The sequence below is a fragment of the Takifugu rubripes genome, chromosome 8 (assembly GCF_901000725.2).
Source record: "Takifugu rubripes chromosome 8, fTakRub1.2, whole genome shotgun sequence".
In the NCBI taxonomy this organism is placed as follows: Eukaryota; Metazoa; Chordata; class Actinopteri; order Tetraodontiformes; family Tetraodontidae; genus Takifugu; species Takifugu rubripes.
Genome location: NC_042292.1, coordinates 963,163 through 979,692, shown reverse-complemented (window position 1 = coordinate 979,692; position 16,530 = coordinate 963,163). Strand labels below are relative to the sequence as shown.

Sequence of the window (16,530 nt, the reverse complement as noted above, 5' to 3'; positions counted from 1 at the left end):
CCAACATGGTGGTATGACTCATCAGACTATACCTTTTGATGTAATATGAACTCATTAACTGCTCACGTACAAAAAAATCACGACTCAGCACAATTATCGATGGGAAAATATAGCTGCAGAATATCTGTGCAGAGGGAAAAAACATTAAATGAAAGTGAACACGAGCTAATCACTTAATCCCTCTCCCAGGGAGGGAGGTAATGTGGAGACGGTTTCCATCATCCATGACATCTGGAGGACACAGACAGGAGCTCCTACTGCAAGCTCAACCCCCTGTGCATCTATGAGAGCAAGTGCTGCCATGTACATGAAATGATTTGTTGTTACTAATAACATGTAATGTTTGCCTTTATGCCCACGCTATTTATATTGTGGGTACAAAAATCCCTGTGCAGTCACCCATATATGGGCAAAATGGTGTCTCCCACTTATGTGGATGTGTCTTTCTAAGTTAATGCATGGATTGACTTCAGGCAAGAATGAAGATGCCATACACCCGAACACTACAGTAATTTCAATATAAAACATTTATGTAAAGGTGAAAATTTGCATAACTGTAAGTCTGTGTCATTAGTCTCCTCTGCATGGCTGCAGGATGAGTACAATGACACTGCAATATAATCTCAGTCTGTCAGGTGAGTGCGGAACCAATGAAAAAAGAGTTCACTTTCTGTTTTTTTTCCACAGCGAGTTGTGCCTTTGCAGCCAGATAACAATGTTTGTGTTTGTTTAACACACCGATTGTCTTCACGATGAACCTGTCTGCTGCAATCCTGCAGTATGCAAAGAATTTCTGCACAGTCTAAAGTTGAAGGTGAACACTCGAAGGACACTACACTTGCCGCAGTCCTTATTTCCTGGTTGACTGCTCAGGTGATCTACAGGGGGTGGAGATTTCTCCCATCTGGGGACAGTGTTTAAAAAAAGAAGAAAAAAAATACAGGCAGCACCAGTGACTATATGAGTGACACCCTGTGTATCTAAGTCAAACCTCCAGGTGTCAGTGTGGCCTCCTAAGGACAGTATATAGTCAAGGAAACAGAGCCTGGATCAGGTATAGTATAAGATACAGTATAAATATACAGATACAAAAAGGAAGTAGTAAGGAGGAGCTAGACATAAAGACAGGAATAGGAAGACAGGAAGGGTGGCAGTACTTTACAGGCACAAGGTGACTCCTCTGCAGTGCTGATCAAGGAAAATTTACACATATACACACATCCATGCACCCATACAGACAGACTTACCCACCCACACAAACAGACTCACACACACACACACACACACACACACACACACGTTTTTGGCAAATAAATGTATCACAATTCAGATTCAACACTACCTATGCATTTGTAAGCATTTCCCATTAGATTCAGAAGATCAAGGCCCAGTTTGAACACGGAGAAAACAATATTGTCAGCCTGTGTTACAAATGTTGTTAGAAAAGTTACGTTTACCATTTTTACTTTCCACACAAACCATGAGGCACAGACAGAATCACACTGTAGTTTAGCATCTTACATCTTACAGCGATGCCACCAGAAACTATAGCATCCGTGTCAATATTTTTACTCGTCCACATATCCTCTGTTAGATAAGTAGATGATTCTTTTGGTTAATGGCAGCATCGAGAAGCTTAACATCCTCCCAGTTCAATGATATTTGCATGACAATACAAGATATGCGGGGGTTATAATGGTGACATTTCTGTACTGTGCTGTGACTGTATGGCATCTGATGTTTTCTTTGTTTATATTTCTATTCATTAAAACCATTCTAAGTTGTTTTGACCCTTTTAAACACTGTTCACCCTCGAAAAAAATAATAGCAAATGAAAATCCTTCAGTTAGCTTTAGCTAGGTTTCAGGAATTTGACGTAAACACCGTTGGCCTTTATAAAATCATGTCATACAATTTTATTAATTTGAAAACCAAAAAAAAATGCTACAGTAAGCTTGTTTTTAATCATCTAAGTAATTTTCTGTACTACTGCAATAATCTTTAGTCCTTCCTGAGACAGGGTGTATATAATGTTTACAATAAGTCCGAAAGTCAAGAAGAATACTGACTTGGACCTATTACGGTCACCTTGTTGACTTGTAATGAACTTAAAGCTTTATCAGTGATCTTACACCGAATACTTCTCCCCCACAGCTCTTGAGAAAAAGATCTGTCTGGTGGTTGATACATTTGGATCGACTTTACTTGGCTCTGACATGTCTTTCTGCAGGTTTCTAATAAGCAGATTTTTTAGCATTCAGTCCATAGACACTGCTTTCTTTTGGAGAGAGGGGTATCAAGATAATGACTGTAATTCCATACTTTCCACTCTGTTTAGTGAATATCAACAAGCGTGTATGCACTTTTATACAGTTTTTCAATTGTCAAAATAGACGGGATAAAGAGAGTCTTGCTTATCAATCCAACAGTTAATCTGTAAATGGTTGTCTGATTTATATGACTGTAGATCAGCTATGATGTGCATGTTGTTTTGCTTTCACCTTGTCCTTCAAGGGCACCGTGGTTTCAGTGGGACACTATTTCTTTTGTCTTTTATGTCAGACCAAATATTGTGCCAGGCCTTTCAGCAGCCGTTCATATAAAGCTACAACACATCTACAAGGTCTGTGATCAATCTGGAAGCAAAGCAGTAAAGGGGAAAATCTTAAGGCCTTGGCTTCTCAGCCCTTATTTGGCTTTTGACCTGTTGTGAAATACCTTTATTGTGTTTTAAAACATTTGATGCTGTGATGAGTATTTATTGGTTTGCCTAATGGTGATTTATTACTCCGAGCTGTTAATCATGAATATATTTTGGACATTGAACCCTGAAAATTTATTGTAGGCAGCCCTTTTGGAAGATTACAGAAGTTAATTAGATAATTCAAAGATTGCTCTGAATCCTTTTTCCTGTTCAGGAGGTTCTCTTATGTGAGTAAAATATGAGCCAGTTGACAGAGGTCAATGTGCTTTAATAGCAGAGCCCACATGGGAGAGAGAAAACATTGCAAACCAAGCGAACAGATGCTTTAGATCTAAAGTCGTGAAATCATATACACAATGTGGAATTTATTTTTTATTGGAAATAGAATTCTAGTTCAAAGAAATAGTCACTGAATCACCCTGGGAACTCAGATTTTATAACCAGCGTGCTACGCGGTGCTAAATAACTGCAGTTCAAAGAGTTGTCGTCTAATTCTGTAGATCGGGCTATCTTTCTGGCTCAAATATTAACTCTCGCTTCAATTATTGGAAGAAATGACTGCTAAACTTTGTACTAGGGTAAGCGGTAGCTAAATCTAGGGGAGGCAAGCGAGCCAGGATTAATTTGTAACTAGTGCAAAGTTTCGCAAGAACGTATATGTCGTCAAGCATACCAGAATGACCAATCAGAAGGGCAGCTCTGCATTAAACAGGTTCAGAACGTGGGGTGTGCTCAGACGAGAACTCAAACCAATTAAAGTTTAATGGGGACAGCGTTTATTACACCGTAAACGCAGGTTGAGTTGCGTTTGAGGCTGTGGATTATTCCTTGCTGAACGTATTTAATTTAAAGGCAAACTGAAGACATCACAGGGATTATGGTGTGTTTCTTGTTCATAAATAGACAAAATTTCTTTTAATTTTTGTCATTGGCACTTGACAAATTGCTTGGTAACATTGTTTCTGCTCTTAAAGTAATTACTTGCCCACTACCTGTTTATTTTCAAGAGTGTGTAGATGACAGTGAAGAAGGTGATGAAATGGAAGTAGCCATATCTTGTTGCCACCTTCACTCTCTCGTGGCATCACAATCTGCCTTTGGGGGGGGATAAGGTATCAGAGTCCTACAACATTCAAAGACAAATATTGACTTAAGTGTAACATGGGTGGCACTTAATCAGGCAAAAAAGAGACAACATAAATTCTCAAAGATGAATTTAAGCAGTGTAAGATTTTCAATGGAAAGCACAGCAGTGTCTGGTAGAAATCTATGAACACACAGGTGCCTTTATATTGTTTGACGGGTTCATGTTTATTGCTGAGGCTCCCCTTTTATCAGGACACCGGAAGTGAATTGTTTGAGGATTAGAGGTGTTGTGATTGTGTCAGTCCTAGTGCCCCAGTGTTACAAATGTTAAGAACGTTCATTACATTCAGGGGAGGTGGAAATGTGGAGAAATTTTGAACATCCTTCCTGTGAGGCAAATACAATGTTTCCTTGATATGTTGCCATTATCATGCAATTGTTTCATGACACCCAAAAAGTAAATGATCCATTGTCACATACAGTATTTCTTTCTACAGTCATAGGAAGAAATACTGGAGTCAACATCAGAAAGTAATCCGATAAACCACGGTTCTATCACAGTGACCTTGAATAAGATACAGAAGAGAAAGTACACTGGCCAAACCCGGAATTATGAGAACACAAGGGGAGACTACAGGGCACGTTTATAGTGCGATATGATGTTTCCTGTATATCTTTCCTAGATACTATATCGACTGATGAGCTTGATACCCTTGTTCAAATGGGAATTTATAAAAAGAAACTACAGTTGTTATGCATTGGTGTTAGCTGGAGTCAAACTGAGCTCTTAATGTCCTAACATGAAACAAACCACCTATCAATCATTGTCTGATCAGAAAGGAGACAATAAATTTAATATGTTCCATTCAGCCAGTTTAACTTACAATATCATTTGTGTGTCAGTGAATATTGTTTTGTCCTTCCTGTCACTGCTGGATTCCTTGGCTCCAGTTTTCAGCCAAAGCAGGGAAGTTAAATTCAAGCCTGTCTGCAATTCTTATACATTAACCATTGCTTTTCTGAAAGTAGATTTATACTTTCCTGTCAATCATTGACTCCTATGGCATTATGCTATGGCCTTGTGTTTCGCCTGACAAAAAGCACACCGCTGCATTCTTAATGTGATTTTATTTTTAATTCTTCTTTTTTTTTTAAAAAATCAGATTAATACAAAATCAAACTGTGTGTACAGTAATTTTCATTAACAGAGCATTTAATGTAAATTTTTGAAAACTTCTAGAGTGTTCGGTCATGCTTTGGCGTTAATTTCAATGTGTCACCTGTAAACACACACACAATGTGCACACAGTAAGCAAGATGACGCCAAGGTCAAAACATTTGTGTGTGGACATGGATACCGGCGGATGTAGTTGTAATGATTTTTACGCTCAAAGGGCAAGTTACTGAAGCACTGAAGCATTAGTCCAGGAATAAATATATCTTGTATTTTAAATTACCTCAAACTTCATCACACCTGATATACAGTCTCATGACCTTGTGTCGTTCTTGGAAGATATACTAATCTTATTCCACCACTTTAAAATGCACCTCTGTTTATACTTTCTAAATAAAGAACTGAGAGTCTATATTTAGTGTCAGTTATAAAGAAAATAGGGAATCGGCTGTTCTAATCCCTGCCTCTTGGATTAATTTGTAATTAACCTCTCTGACTCACCCACTAAAGCTGCGGGTTGGTTTTGAACAACCTTGTGTGTAGTAAAGGTTGCGTTCAAAGACGATTGTTTGGTGGAGGTGAAAGTCTTTTTATCTGGCCTGAATATTTGGTGGAATTGATTTACAAAACAGGGACTCAAGTCAATATTTACCGGTAAACATACCTATTACTCCTCTCCGTTTGCACTTTTTCCCAAATTATGCAAAAGCTACAGTACATGCAATACATGGAGGCAAAGTTTTGATTGTTAGGTGGGGGTGTTCTTTTCTAAATAGGCAGTTTAAAGAAATGAGATAAGTAGTATTGAAAGGGTCTTTCTCTTCATGTCAGCTCTGTTGCTATAAATATGATAGCAAGTAAATACCCACACTGTTGTATCTCCAAACTGCTAGTAACTGTAGCCTGCTTGTGTTTTTCTTTCTCACAGTAAGAACAGTTTCCATTTCAAATCACTGTATCTCTGCAGTACAGAAATAAGTTTGGTGTGTGTCTCAGCCATGAACCTTGGGAAACCCTGAGATTAACTTCTGTGCCTCATTTGAAAGGGTATCATAGAGGCCGAATGAGGCCCTTGCATTTATTTAGGGATTTCAAAATCAGGGGCAAGTGGCCAAGCAGATGATAATCTGGGGTTCCATTGTGAAACTACAGCCTACTGCAGGCATTAAAATGATATTAAAATATGCTAAACCTTATCGTGCCATTTGCACAGGCCGTTCATCCAAATCACATTCACCTTGGACAATTCCATTCCCCCCATCACCTTTACAAAGAACATGTTTATTGTATACACAGTCTGAAAAACAGTAGTCTGCCCATGGCTGCTCGCAGACACCAAATGCTATCATTACCAGAATTACAGGCTTTCTCATAGGGTTTTTTTGTTTTTTTTGTTTCTTTTTAACCTGGTGTTTACCTTCACATTAACGACATCATCCAGGAAATGAGTACTGTAGTTATGCAAATTATGAATTTTGGATTGTTGTTCCAGGATCTTTTTATTTCAGTCTTCCACTCAAAATGAAATGAACAGTATATACTCATTTATATAATACCCATCCCTCCAACATCTATCTGCCACTGTATTATTGCACATTATAATTTGTCTTTGCATGCAATTTATTTTCTCTTATTCCCTTTATTCTATTGCATACCTCTAGCATTCTAACTTTATTACACTCTCATATTATCTGTATATATGTTCATTTATTTTTTTTATACATGTGCTACCTTATATTTTTTATTCTTATTTTGGAAAAATTACTTTTTGTCACAACACGAAGAGAAAACAGAGCTTTTGGTACATGGGTCATTACCTTGTTCCCACTGCTCACTGTAATTTCTTACATTGATATTTAGTTTCATATTTGTCATTTGCTTAACAGGAAAAGATAAAAATGAGACTTTACTCTGTTAATTACAAAATATTCCCTAACAAAATAATGTGTTGCTTATATTTACAAATTGCTGTTTTGATATATGACTAAGGAAGTAGTAGCCAAGGGACCAGACAGGTAAATTGGTGACCGGAAGGTCACCGGTTTGAATCCCTGGACCAGCTAAACCACTATATCCTGATGAGTTGCCATGGCTACCTGGGTCAAGCAAAATTAAATTCCTGGCTTAATTTAGGTTAAATTCTGTTAAGGGATAATAACTGTTTCACAAAGAAATTGGGCAAATTTATCGATTGAGCAAAAACTGAATGACATTGTTGATTTGACTTCTTTTGTCCTTGTGGTCACATTCAAAGGTCCAAACCCCTATGATTACAAGCCCGGACAGTTGCACCTACGCGCCTGTGTTTACATTCAAACAAATGTATATAGCACTTGAATGGCAGCACATTGCTGAGCGATTTCACACATGCATGCATGAGCACACATATCACACGCAGTTCACACAGTCAACCAAGAATGTGTGGCTGAAGGATGTGCACACATTTTTGGAGCCTTTTGTATGCATGAAAGGATGTTTCAACACGGATTCTGAAAACATATTTAAGAGCGTTGTCATTTTGATCTTATAATGGGCATGAGAGCAGTTTTCTGAGAGGAGAGTCACTGAAGGCAGCAACAATGCTAAGCTAAGCAATGACAAAGTTTCAGTTAATTCATCAGGGCTTTAGATTTAAAAGAAGCCTCATGACTTGATTCATGAACAAAACCAATTATAGGGGCCCCATTCACTAAACTTTTTTTGTTTCCCAGACTTTTTTGTGGGTGCCCTCATAAATTTAGGCAATTGTGTGGGTTCTGTGGCGTCAGTAATGCTGCAGCATTACGGGTCTTGAATGGAAGAGGGTGTAAAATCCAGTATACGTGCCTCAACACAAGAACACCCACCAAGCAAGATGAGACCTGGGTGACAGTCTCAGCTAAACGAATCCTTCTGTTAGTGACGGGAATAAAATGATTGCGACGTTAGGCTCTAATGAGTGTTTAGAGAAACTGACGTGGATGCTCAAGCACTGTAATTTCCCATTGTGTGCGCTTAGTGGTAACCAGCCATGATTGTGCTTCAACCTGGACAGCCCTGCTGCGTTTAGTTACACATCACTATCACTAAACCTGTGCAGTGTCTCACAAACAGACACAATGTCCAGCGACTTAAGTCTTTAACGCATCAACTCCACACAAACTTTAACACAGTCTGCAACGTTTGTCATACATATAATCTAACTGAACAAAGAGCATAGCATGTTCTGTCCCTGCAAAAGAGACAAAAATAGTGTTTTTCTAAAGGGGAAACAAAATCCCAATCACTGAAAATCTTTTTAAGTGTGTTCTTCCTTCACTCAGTCGGTTATATCGCCACATACTGACTGATCTCATTTTGCCTGACAGATCAAACGATGATCCCCGTTGAATTAATCTTTTGCTTTCGTGCGCGCCTGTGCCGCTAAAGCTAAACTGTCAGCGTGATCTATTGTAATTTCCCACATGACTCTCTTTAGAAATGCTCAGTCAAAATTGATTTTATCGCATAAAGTAATTTGGGTGATGGGTCATTGGTCTATCAGCACTTCCGACAGTTCGCCAGTTGCCTTCATCACAGACAGACATTTACAGCATATTCTGGCAAAGTAAAAAGAAAAAAACAACAGCACTTTCACTTCCTGAATTCCTTTGGTTGCCTTTGACTTTGTAACACTTTTCTATTGATCTTTTTAGAGCTGAACTGCCCATTAGAATGATTTCTCTCATCAACAGAGAGCAAACTGACTGCAAAACATACCACCAGACTTGAATGATCAAAGCTCATCAATCTACAGATGACTTCAGACATAGATCCACTGGCTTGTATTAATTTGTAAATGAGAACTATCTCATGTATTGTTTTGCTTTTACAGTGGCATTAATTCAAATGCACATGTAATTTCATGCAGTCAAATTTCTACTTAAAAATTCCTTATATAATACCAATCTACTTCAAAAGTTGAAGACATTTTGTGACCTACAGCTATTGTACTTCTTTGAAAAGTCCAAGGTAGTTAACGACTCTCAGGTGACCACCCAGATCATTAGCATGCAAATGGTCCACAGGGGCTATATATTTTCAAGCTCTCTCCCCAGCGATTTCAGAACTGAAGAAGCCTTCTGGATAGAAGGCGAAACGTCTTCAAGAGAAGAAACCCAGTCCAGTTGACAGAGAAAACTACCTTGGATACAATGACCTGGATGACTGAGAATTTACACAGACTTCTTTGAAAAGTAAAACCTATTTAAAGCATTAACTTACACAGACACCCACTTCAGGAAGATTTGGCCTATCTTACTGTCCCTGTGAAGTCCTTCCAAGCCATGTGATAGATGCAGGCCCTGGCATAAATCAGACAGCTGTCATTTGCTTATCTGCATTTACTACGAGAAGGGTCGGGGTGTCTCATTGGGGGATGCAAGTTTGGATGATTCTGGGGGGCCCTCGGGAAGATAAATATTAACTTAAGAGATTCAACCCCTGACATGTGCAAAATATCCATTACACTGCTGTATTTTTCTTTGAAATGCAACACTGGCATCGCGCACACACACACACACACACACACAGACACACACGTATGGCTGTACACTATCCCCCTAATGTACCATATCTGGTGGAAGTTGAGCAGACAATACCGTTTTATCATAGGGTGTCTTTTCTGTAAAAAGGCTGAATGCAGCTATTTTCTTTGAATGGCAGCCTGGGAAACAACCCAGTAGTGTTCACACTTAATTATTTGAGATCGTCGAACACGTGTAGGCTTTCTGTCCATCTGCCAGACGTCACCGTTACGCACGGCCTCCTCGCTGTCTGATTGGCCAGCGGAGCTCCGCCCCCCTACTAGGTAACTTATTGAGTGCTACGGGCGGAGCCGGCGACCAACGGTTTATATTGGGGAGACTTTGAGCAGACCGAGCTGGGTGCCTGTGCATCGGGTCGGGATTGGAAAGTGAGACGGAGGGTGTCCGCCGTTTAAAAAAAATTAAGCCTTTACCGGAAATAAACCCAAAATGCCTTCCAAAAATGACGACGGCGGATGGAAGAAGTTCATGTGGAATTCGGAAACAGGAGAACTGCTGGGTCGTACCGGCGGGAGTTGGTGTGAGTATGATTGTTTGCGGACCGAATTGGGTGAACGCGCTCGCGGCGTGGAGAGCGTGCGCCTCGTGCCTCCTGACACCTGTTTGATTTGACTTTACTGCATCCAAGCACGAGCTGGGAGACCGAGGTGTTCCGGTCCCGGTGTTCCGGTCCCGGTGTCCCGGTCCCGCGAGCGCAGTAAAACATGACGGTCGGCTCTTCTACGTCCAAAATATCGTTGCTTTGGTAAAACATGTAGTTACCGCCAAATAATGTCGTCAGCTCTGCCACGTTGTTATCCCACAAATGTTTCCAATAAAACTAGTTAGATATTGTGGGTGCCACCTTTGCTCTTGGTCGCGTTTTCGTCTTTCTCCTTAAAATTCGGTTGGACTGGGCAGGCTAAGGGTTAAAAATGCATCATAGTCCAAGGTGAGTCAAGGTGATGGGGCCTGCTTGGAATGGAGAGTGGGCTATCTCTCCGTGTCAGGTTCCCCTGATCAGATGTCAGTGTAATCTAACGAACAATACAACTGATTAACTCGACCGACCTTTCTTCTCCCGTTGCGACATTGCGCAGTGTCCTTTGGGCCCCTACCGCTTGTCAATGTCATGCAACGCAGTCTGGACGTTGTAGCACCCAAGTGAAAATAATGTTTTAGTGAGACGAAGATGAGGGCTGCAGCTGATGCGTGAGGGTCACATTTGTCCTTCTGAGGTCGTCTGAAAATGCTGATGCGTTTGGGGAAGTGTGTCATGCGCACTGGCGCGGCTGAAGGTTGCGATGACAAGAATCCTCCCCTAACATGACGGACTTTGAGGAAGAGTCACGACTTTGGAATTTATTGTGAGAATTTGACCTTCTTGGCTGCTTAAAAGAGGAACAAACGCTGACTGCAGAGAAAGAAAAGGCATTTTAAGGAATGTCACATTGACATAACTATGAATATTGTTTCCTTGTTCAGTTTGAAGTTTGCAAGTCTTCGGCAAGCGCCTCTTAAAGACAAAGATGCAGCATTTGCGTATTGATTTGGGAAATATAAGTCAAATAGTGGCACACGTATGCATTATTGGTGTCCGTTGTAGCGATCTCTATCTGGTGACAGCAACCTGATCTGGACAGATTGTCATTCCACCACAGGGCAGACATGTTCACTCACACCTTAGAGCAAATTAAGGTTTTCTATCAAACTCAACTGTATGTTTTGATTTTGGGTGGGAAAGGACCCTGCAGGCATATGAAAATGTCCAAATTCCATATAGAAGCTTTCATGCTGTGAGGTGATAGTTCTCATTTGTCTTCAATTGATACATTGGACAATTCTAAATAAGAACAGTCTTGTTGAGCTGACTGAGTCATCATTTTGGTACTAGAGGATTTTTAGGCTTTACAGAAAATGCATAAATGTCACTCGACTTTTTTACGAGAAAAGCCTGAGTGGAATATTGACGTCTGCAGTGACTTGTCTAACGCATATACCCGGTGAAATAGATTTCCATGAATTCCGATTGTGTGTCCTTACCTATGACGGGCTGAAATGATTGGTCATGTATGAACTGCTTCAGCTTTTGACCTTTTGACATTGCGTTGCTCAGCAGAGCATGCGCCGCATGGTTGGATCCAGCTGCAGATGATAAGATTGTAATGCTTCATTACCCACAGTGTCCTCAAATTAAAATGTCTTGCAGCAAAGTTCTCCTTTTGAGTCCTCCGCCTTTCCACACCGGTTTACGTCCTGTGACTCTATAAAATGCCGGTTCCTCGGCTGGAATTCACCTATGTTTTGCTCTTCTTTTGACCTTCTACCTTCCCCTAGCTGTGCCGCAGAGCTAACGTTTTCACACCGCCTTTCACAAGACACACAACCGTCTTTCATGCCGAGGATTGTGTCTTTTCCTCCGAGTGTGTAGTGTAAACCACACAATCTTCTATTGGTTATTATTCAGAACACGTTGCAAGCAGCTAAAACCATTTTTTGCGGTAATGGCACTAAAGCCCTGTGTGGTTGGGTTCATTTCCATTGTTTTGTATATGTATAATCCCTGAGTATACTTATGTTTTTTTTCTCTCCTTCTTTCAGTCAAAATTCTGCTATTTTATGTGATTTTCTACGGTTGTCTGGCTGGAATCTTCATTGGAACCATCCAAGCCATGCTTCTCACCCTCAGCAACTACAAGCCCACCTGGCAGGACAGAGTTGCACCTCCCGGTGAGAAATGACAGCCGCTTCCTGTTTGTCACGGTGCCAGCGAGCATGCTGGTCTGTCAGAGTCTAAAGGTCACGCGCTCCTGAACGAACTTCCAAAATGAACAAACACTGCTAAGAAACCGCGGAAAGGAAAAGAAATCGGCGGATCAGAATGCTCATCCAACTGTAACACAGCGTCTAACAAATTGGCTCGAAGATTTGGGAACACACTGCAATCTTAGATCATTTATGACCTCTTGGTGCTTCATTAACAAACCGGTGGCAAGGTCATTGTTCCAAAGTCTGAAGAGGCAACTTAGCTCCTGTGCTGGTTGGGTTTTTTTGTGGTTATTCTACACATTAAATCAGCATTTGTGTCTGGTTTCTCGATCCGTGTGTATTGTTTTGGAAACTTGCTCTTGATATAGTTGTGCATTATGGCCTTTCATGCATGACGATATCTCTCCTTGTGTGTACACACCACAGCCTGGTTGCCATGGAGAAGGCCAGCTGGGATTGACCTTGTCAAACTGAGCATGTGCAAAATATTGTGTGTGTGTGTGTGTGTGTGGGTGTGTGTGTGTGTCTACATTTCTACAAATCCAACCAATGTTTAAAAAAGCATAGTTGATATTTTCATAGACTATATAGATGCTGTCTTTTATAAAATTGTTAGAAGAAGATGTTATCAGTACTTATTCAAAAAAGTCTTTTTAAATGAAATGCATTTAAATGTTTTGGTGTCGCTAACAATGTTTTGGTGTCGCTAACAAGCAGATGCTATATTCCTGCCAGGCCTTTCACACACCCCAAAGTCAGACAAAACAGAAATGTCCTATAACCCCGACGAATTCGAGACATACCTGCCTTACACCAAGGCCCTGAGGGAGTTTCTGTCCAAGTATGATGAGGAAGCCCAGATGGATCCGATGAAGTTTGAGGACTGTGGTGGTAGGTTCTTATATTGTACACAACCACACAAACCAACCAATTCTCTAGCTATGTTTTTAAGCCTAAGGCGTCACCAAAATGGCAACTCTTTGACTTCTCATTCATTCGTCCAGAGGAGCCTGCAGACTATAAGAACCGCGGCGAGCTGGAGAGCGACATGGGAGTCAGGAAGGCCTGCCGTTTCTCTAGGACTGTGCTTGGACCCTGCTCTGGCCTGGACGACCGCGAATTTGGATTCAAGGAAGGCAAACCCTGCGTGATCGTGAAGCTCAACAGGATCGTCAACTTCCGTCCAAGGGTAAATGTTATCAGTTTTAGAGTTGTCTTACCTCTGCGACATGTGTTAATTCTGTGTAGTTGGCCCGGTGACATCAGTCTGCCCAAGGATTTTACCCTTATTCACTTTTTTTCTTCAGCCCCCAAGCTCTAATGACACCATTCCTGAAGATGCTCAGCATAAGGTCCAGCCCAATGTCATCCCTCTCTTCTGCACCAACAAGGTACCCCGGTGCTCTTGAAACTATTTAACATATTTCTGCTTGGTCTTTACCCTCTCTAATTAAATTTTTGCCTCTTCATTCAGAGAGAGGAGGATGCTGGCAAAATTGGGGAGATTAAGTACTATGGTATTGGCGGCGGCTTCCCCATGCAGTATTACCCGTACTACGGCAAGCTGCTGCACTCGCACTACCTGCAGCCCCTGGTGGCGCTGCAGTTCACCAACCTGACCAGGAACACCGAACTGCGCATCGAGTGCAAAGTGTTTGGAGACAACATTGACTACAGCGAAAAGGACCGCTACCAGGGACGCTTTGACATTAAGTTCCAAATTAACACTTCATGACCGTAAACAAGATAGTAGCACTTTCCCTGACTACCCTTCCCTCTGTGCCCCCCCATGATGAAGAGAGGGAGGGGTTAGCCTGTAGCGATGAAGTCAATCACAACTAGTCTTGAATGAATAAATGAAAGAAAAAAGAAAAAAAAACTTGATAGGGGACCGACGTATAATCTGTCTGCTTCGTCACTAAATTCACTTCTGTCTAGCCTTAGATTGTAATTTAGAAGGAAAGTAGCAATAGGCCTGATAAAATATTTATTCTGCTATAAATAAGACTTTTCCTCAAGCCATGAGACATCAGTCACTGACAGTTGAATTGCATCCCTGATGCGTACAAAGCTGTTCCTCTGCATTTCATTGCCGGTAAGATTCAGCCATCGTAGGTTTGTGTGTCAGACATGATTGCACGCAGCTGCCATTTTTTAGGACGATCACATGACATGGTACACTCTTCTGATGTAAGGAAAAGTCTGCACTCCAGGGAAGGTCTTTCCTCTTTTATTTTTTTCTTTTTCATCTGATCACTGAGTCTCTTTACTTTGCCTTTGTTTTCTGTACGTGCTTTATTGAAATCACTTAAATGTGTGAAGGGGTTTTATTATTTTCCATGCCTTTTGATTGATTTTGTCTTGAATGTAGTAGAAATGTGACCAGCCTGTTAGTTGACACTGGCAACGGTGCTAACTTAAGTTTTATTATTTTTGGTTTTTGTTTTGCTGAATTCATCACAGCATTTTAGTGTAACTCTCTGAATGTTTTGACCATTAAACATAGTGGAAGAATTTTATATTTATGCAGTTGTACATTTTGTTTCTTTGCAGAATATTGTGAAGTATAAATGCAATACCAAAGTGATGCAATGAAGAGAGTTGATATCGGAAGCAATGCAGTACTCGTTTTTACGATCTTACCATGCAAAGTGCTAAAGTTTTTGTCCCGCCTTGCAGCCTTTTAGTAGTGAACTGTCGATCCAGCCATGAATGTAGTTAGATATAAAGTGAATAACAGTTTCCACGGTGGCATGTTCATGCTTTAAAAAAAATAGAATTCTAGAGCTAAGAGGCTTTACATGATTCATGATATTGGCTCTAATACTCAAAGGAGCTCATGTTGATGTAAAAGATAGATATATATTTAACCATATGCTACCTTTCCATCAAATTTGTCATCCAGTTAAAAGCGGAAACAAATAAAATCTTAATGGGCCTTTCACCTGTCTCCTTTATCTTTTCTAGCATTCATCTCCGTCTATTCTGAGAGTCCGTATATATTTACAGTGAAGTTATAGCAACAGTCAACTTTTTAAAAGCATCCCCTTATTATCAATTCATGCATTTTTTTTTTTTTTAAGTGTTTTCATGTATTTAATCTAATACATTTAATGATCAATGAGCTACCCAGCCCCCCCATCCGCAGGAGGGTCCCCCTACATGAGCCTGGTCCTGCTCAAGGTTTCTTCCTGTTAAAGGGGAGTTTTTCCTTGCCACTGTTGCTTCTTGGGGGTCAGGCCCTGGGATTCTGGAAAGCACCTAGAGACAGACACTACATTAATATAGATTGATTGATCAGAACTGTTTATAAATACAGTTATGTGTGAATTTAGCTAAATATTATGGGTAAAAATTTTTTTTGATTTATGGTGCTTTTCACATACAGAGATACCACTCCACCAAATAAAAAAAATTCACATATTAAAGAGAAATGGGCAGATTTAAAACTGCTGCTCATTTATTTACAAAATTAAATGTCAAATATAATATGATGGAAAACTTCTTTAGAACTAAGAGATCAGGGATCAGGTGGTGGATGGATGGATGGATGGATGGATTTTTAAATAGATTCTACATTAGAATGAAAAAAAAATATTTAATGCAAGAGGAGGACACAAAACATTGAGCATTACTTTGAGGCATCCATGTCTGTCACATGTGTGAATACCGGTACTCTGTTTTTTACTTACATGTTTTTATTGATGAACTGCATAATTCTAATCACATGAAATAATTGCGCGTTGGTTTCATGACCATTGTTTGCACTTAACATTACTAAACCTTGAGATAAGTTTTCAGACCCTTTGCAGTGACACTTGAACCTCAGCTATGGGGCCACCTATGTCATCATTATTTTTGAGGTAGTGCAACACATATAGGGGGACCCTCCTGCTGAAGTCCAGCTGAAAGGAGAAACAGAAGGGGAGATGGTGTAGAGGGGGCAGAATCAGCAGAGCAACATGCAGCATACGTGCAAATACAGTGGTCAAGAGAATGCTGAATAAAAACGAACTGGATGAGTGTGGTAGGAGGTCAGCAGATCAGTGTGCAACTATGGGGATGGTGATAGCTGTAAACAGAGATAGAGAGTAGTGTTAATGACATCAAACACATATCAAAGACAGCCGTGGATCGAGACGCAGATCTCCAGAAGGCTAAAACGTATTGCTGCATTGAAGGATCTCAAGAAGAACACAGTATACAGCCATTGTTCTGCAGTTGAAAACAAGTTTGGAACAGAAAACCATCCA

The 16,530-nt window shown here is 40.4% G+C and overlaps 1 protein-coding gene across 1 annotated transcript; it reads left to right on the top strand.

Moving 5' to 3' along the window:
• The first annotated feature begins 9,828 nt into the window (after window positions 1-9,828).
• atp1b1b (ATPase Na+/K+ transporting subunit beta 1b) lies at window positions 9,829-15,221 on the top strand. The gene is made up of 6 exons (XM_003977591.3): window positions 9,829-10,049; window positions 12,110-12,238; window positions 13,013-13,168; window positions 13,282-13,466; window positions 13,585-13,668; window positions 13,752-15,221. Exons 1-6 carry the CDS (start codon window positions 9,959-9,961, stop codon window positions 14,010-14,012), a joined length of 906 nt encoding a protein of 301 aa, XP_003977640.2. The 5' UTR covers window positions 9,829-9,958; the 3' UTR covers window positions 14,013-15,221.
• Window positions 15,222-16,530: the final 1,309 nt, after the last annotated feature.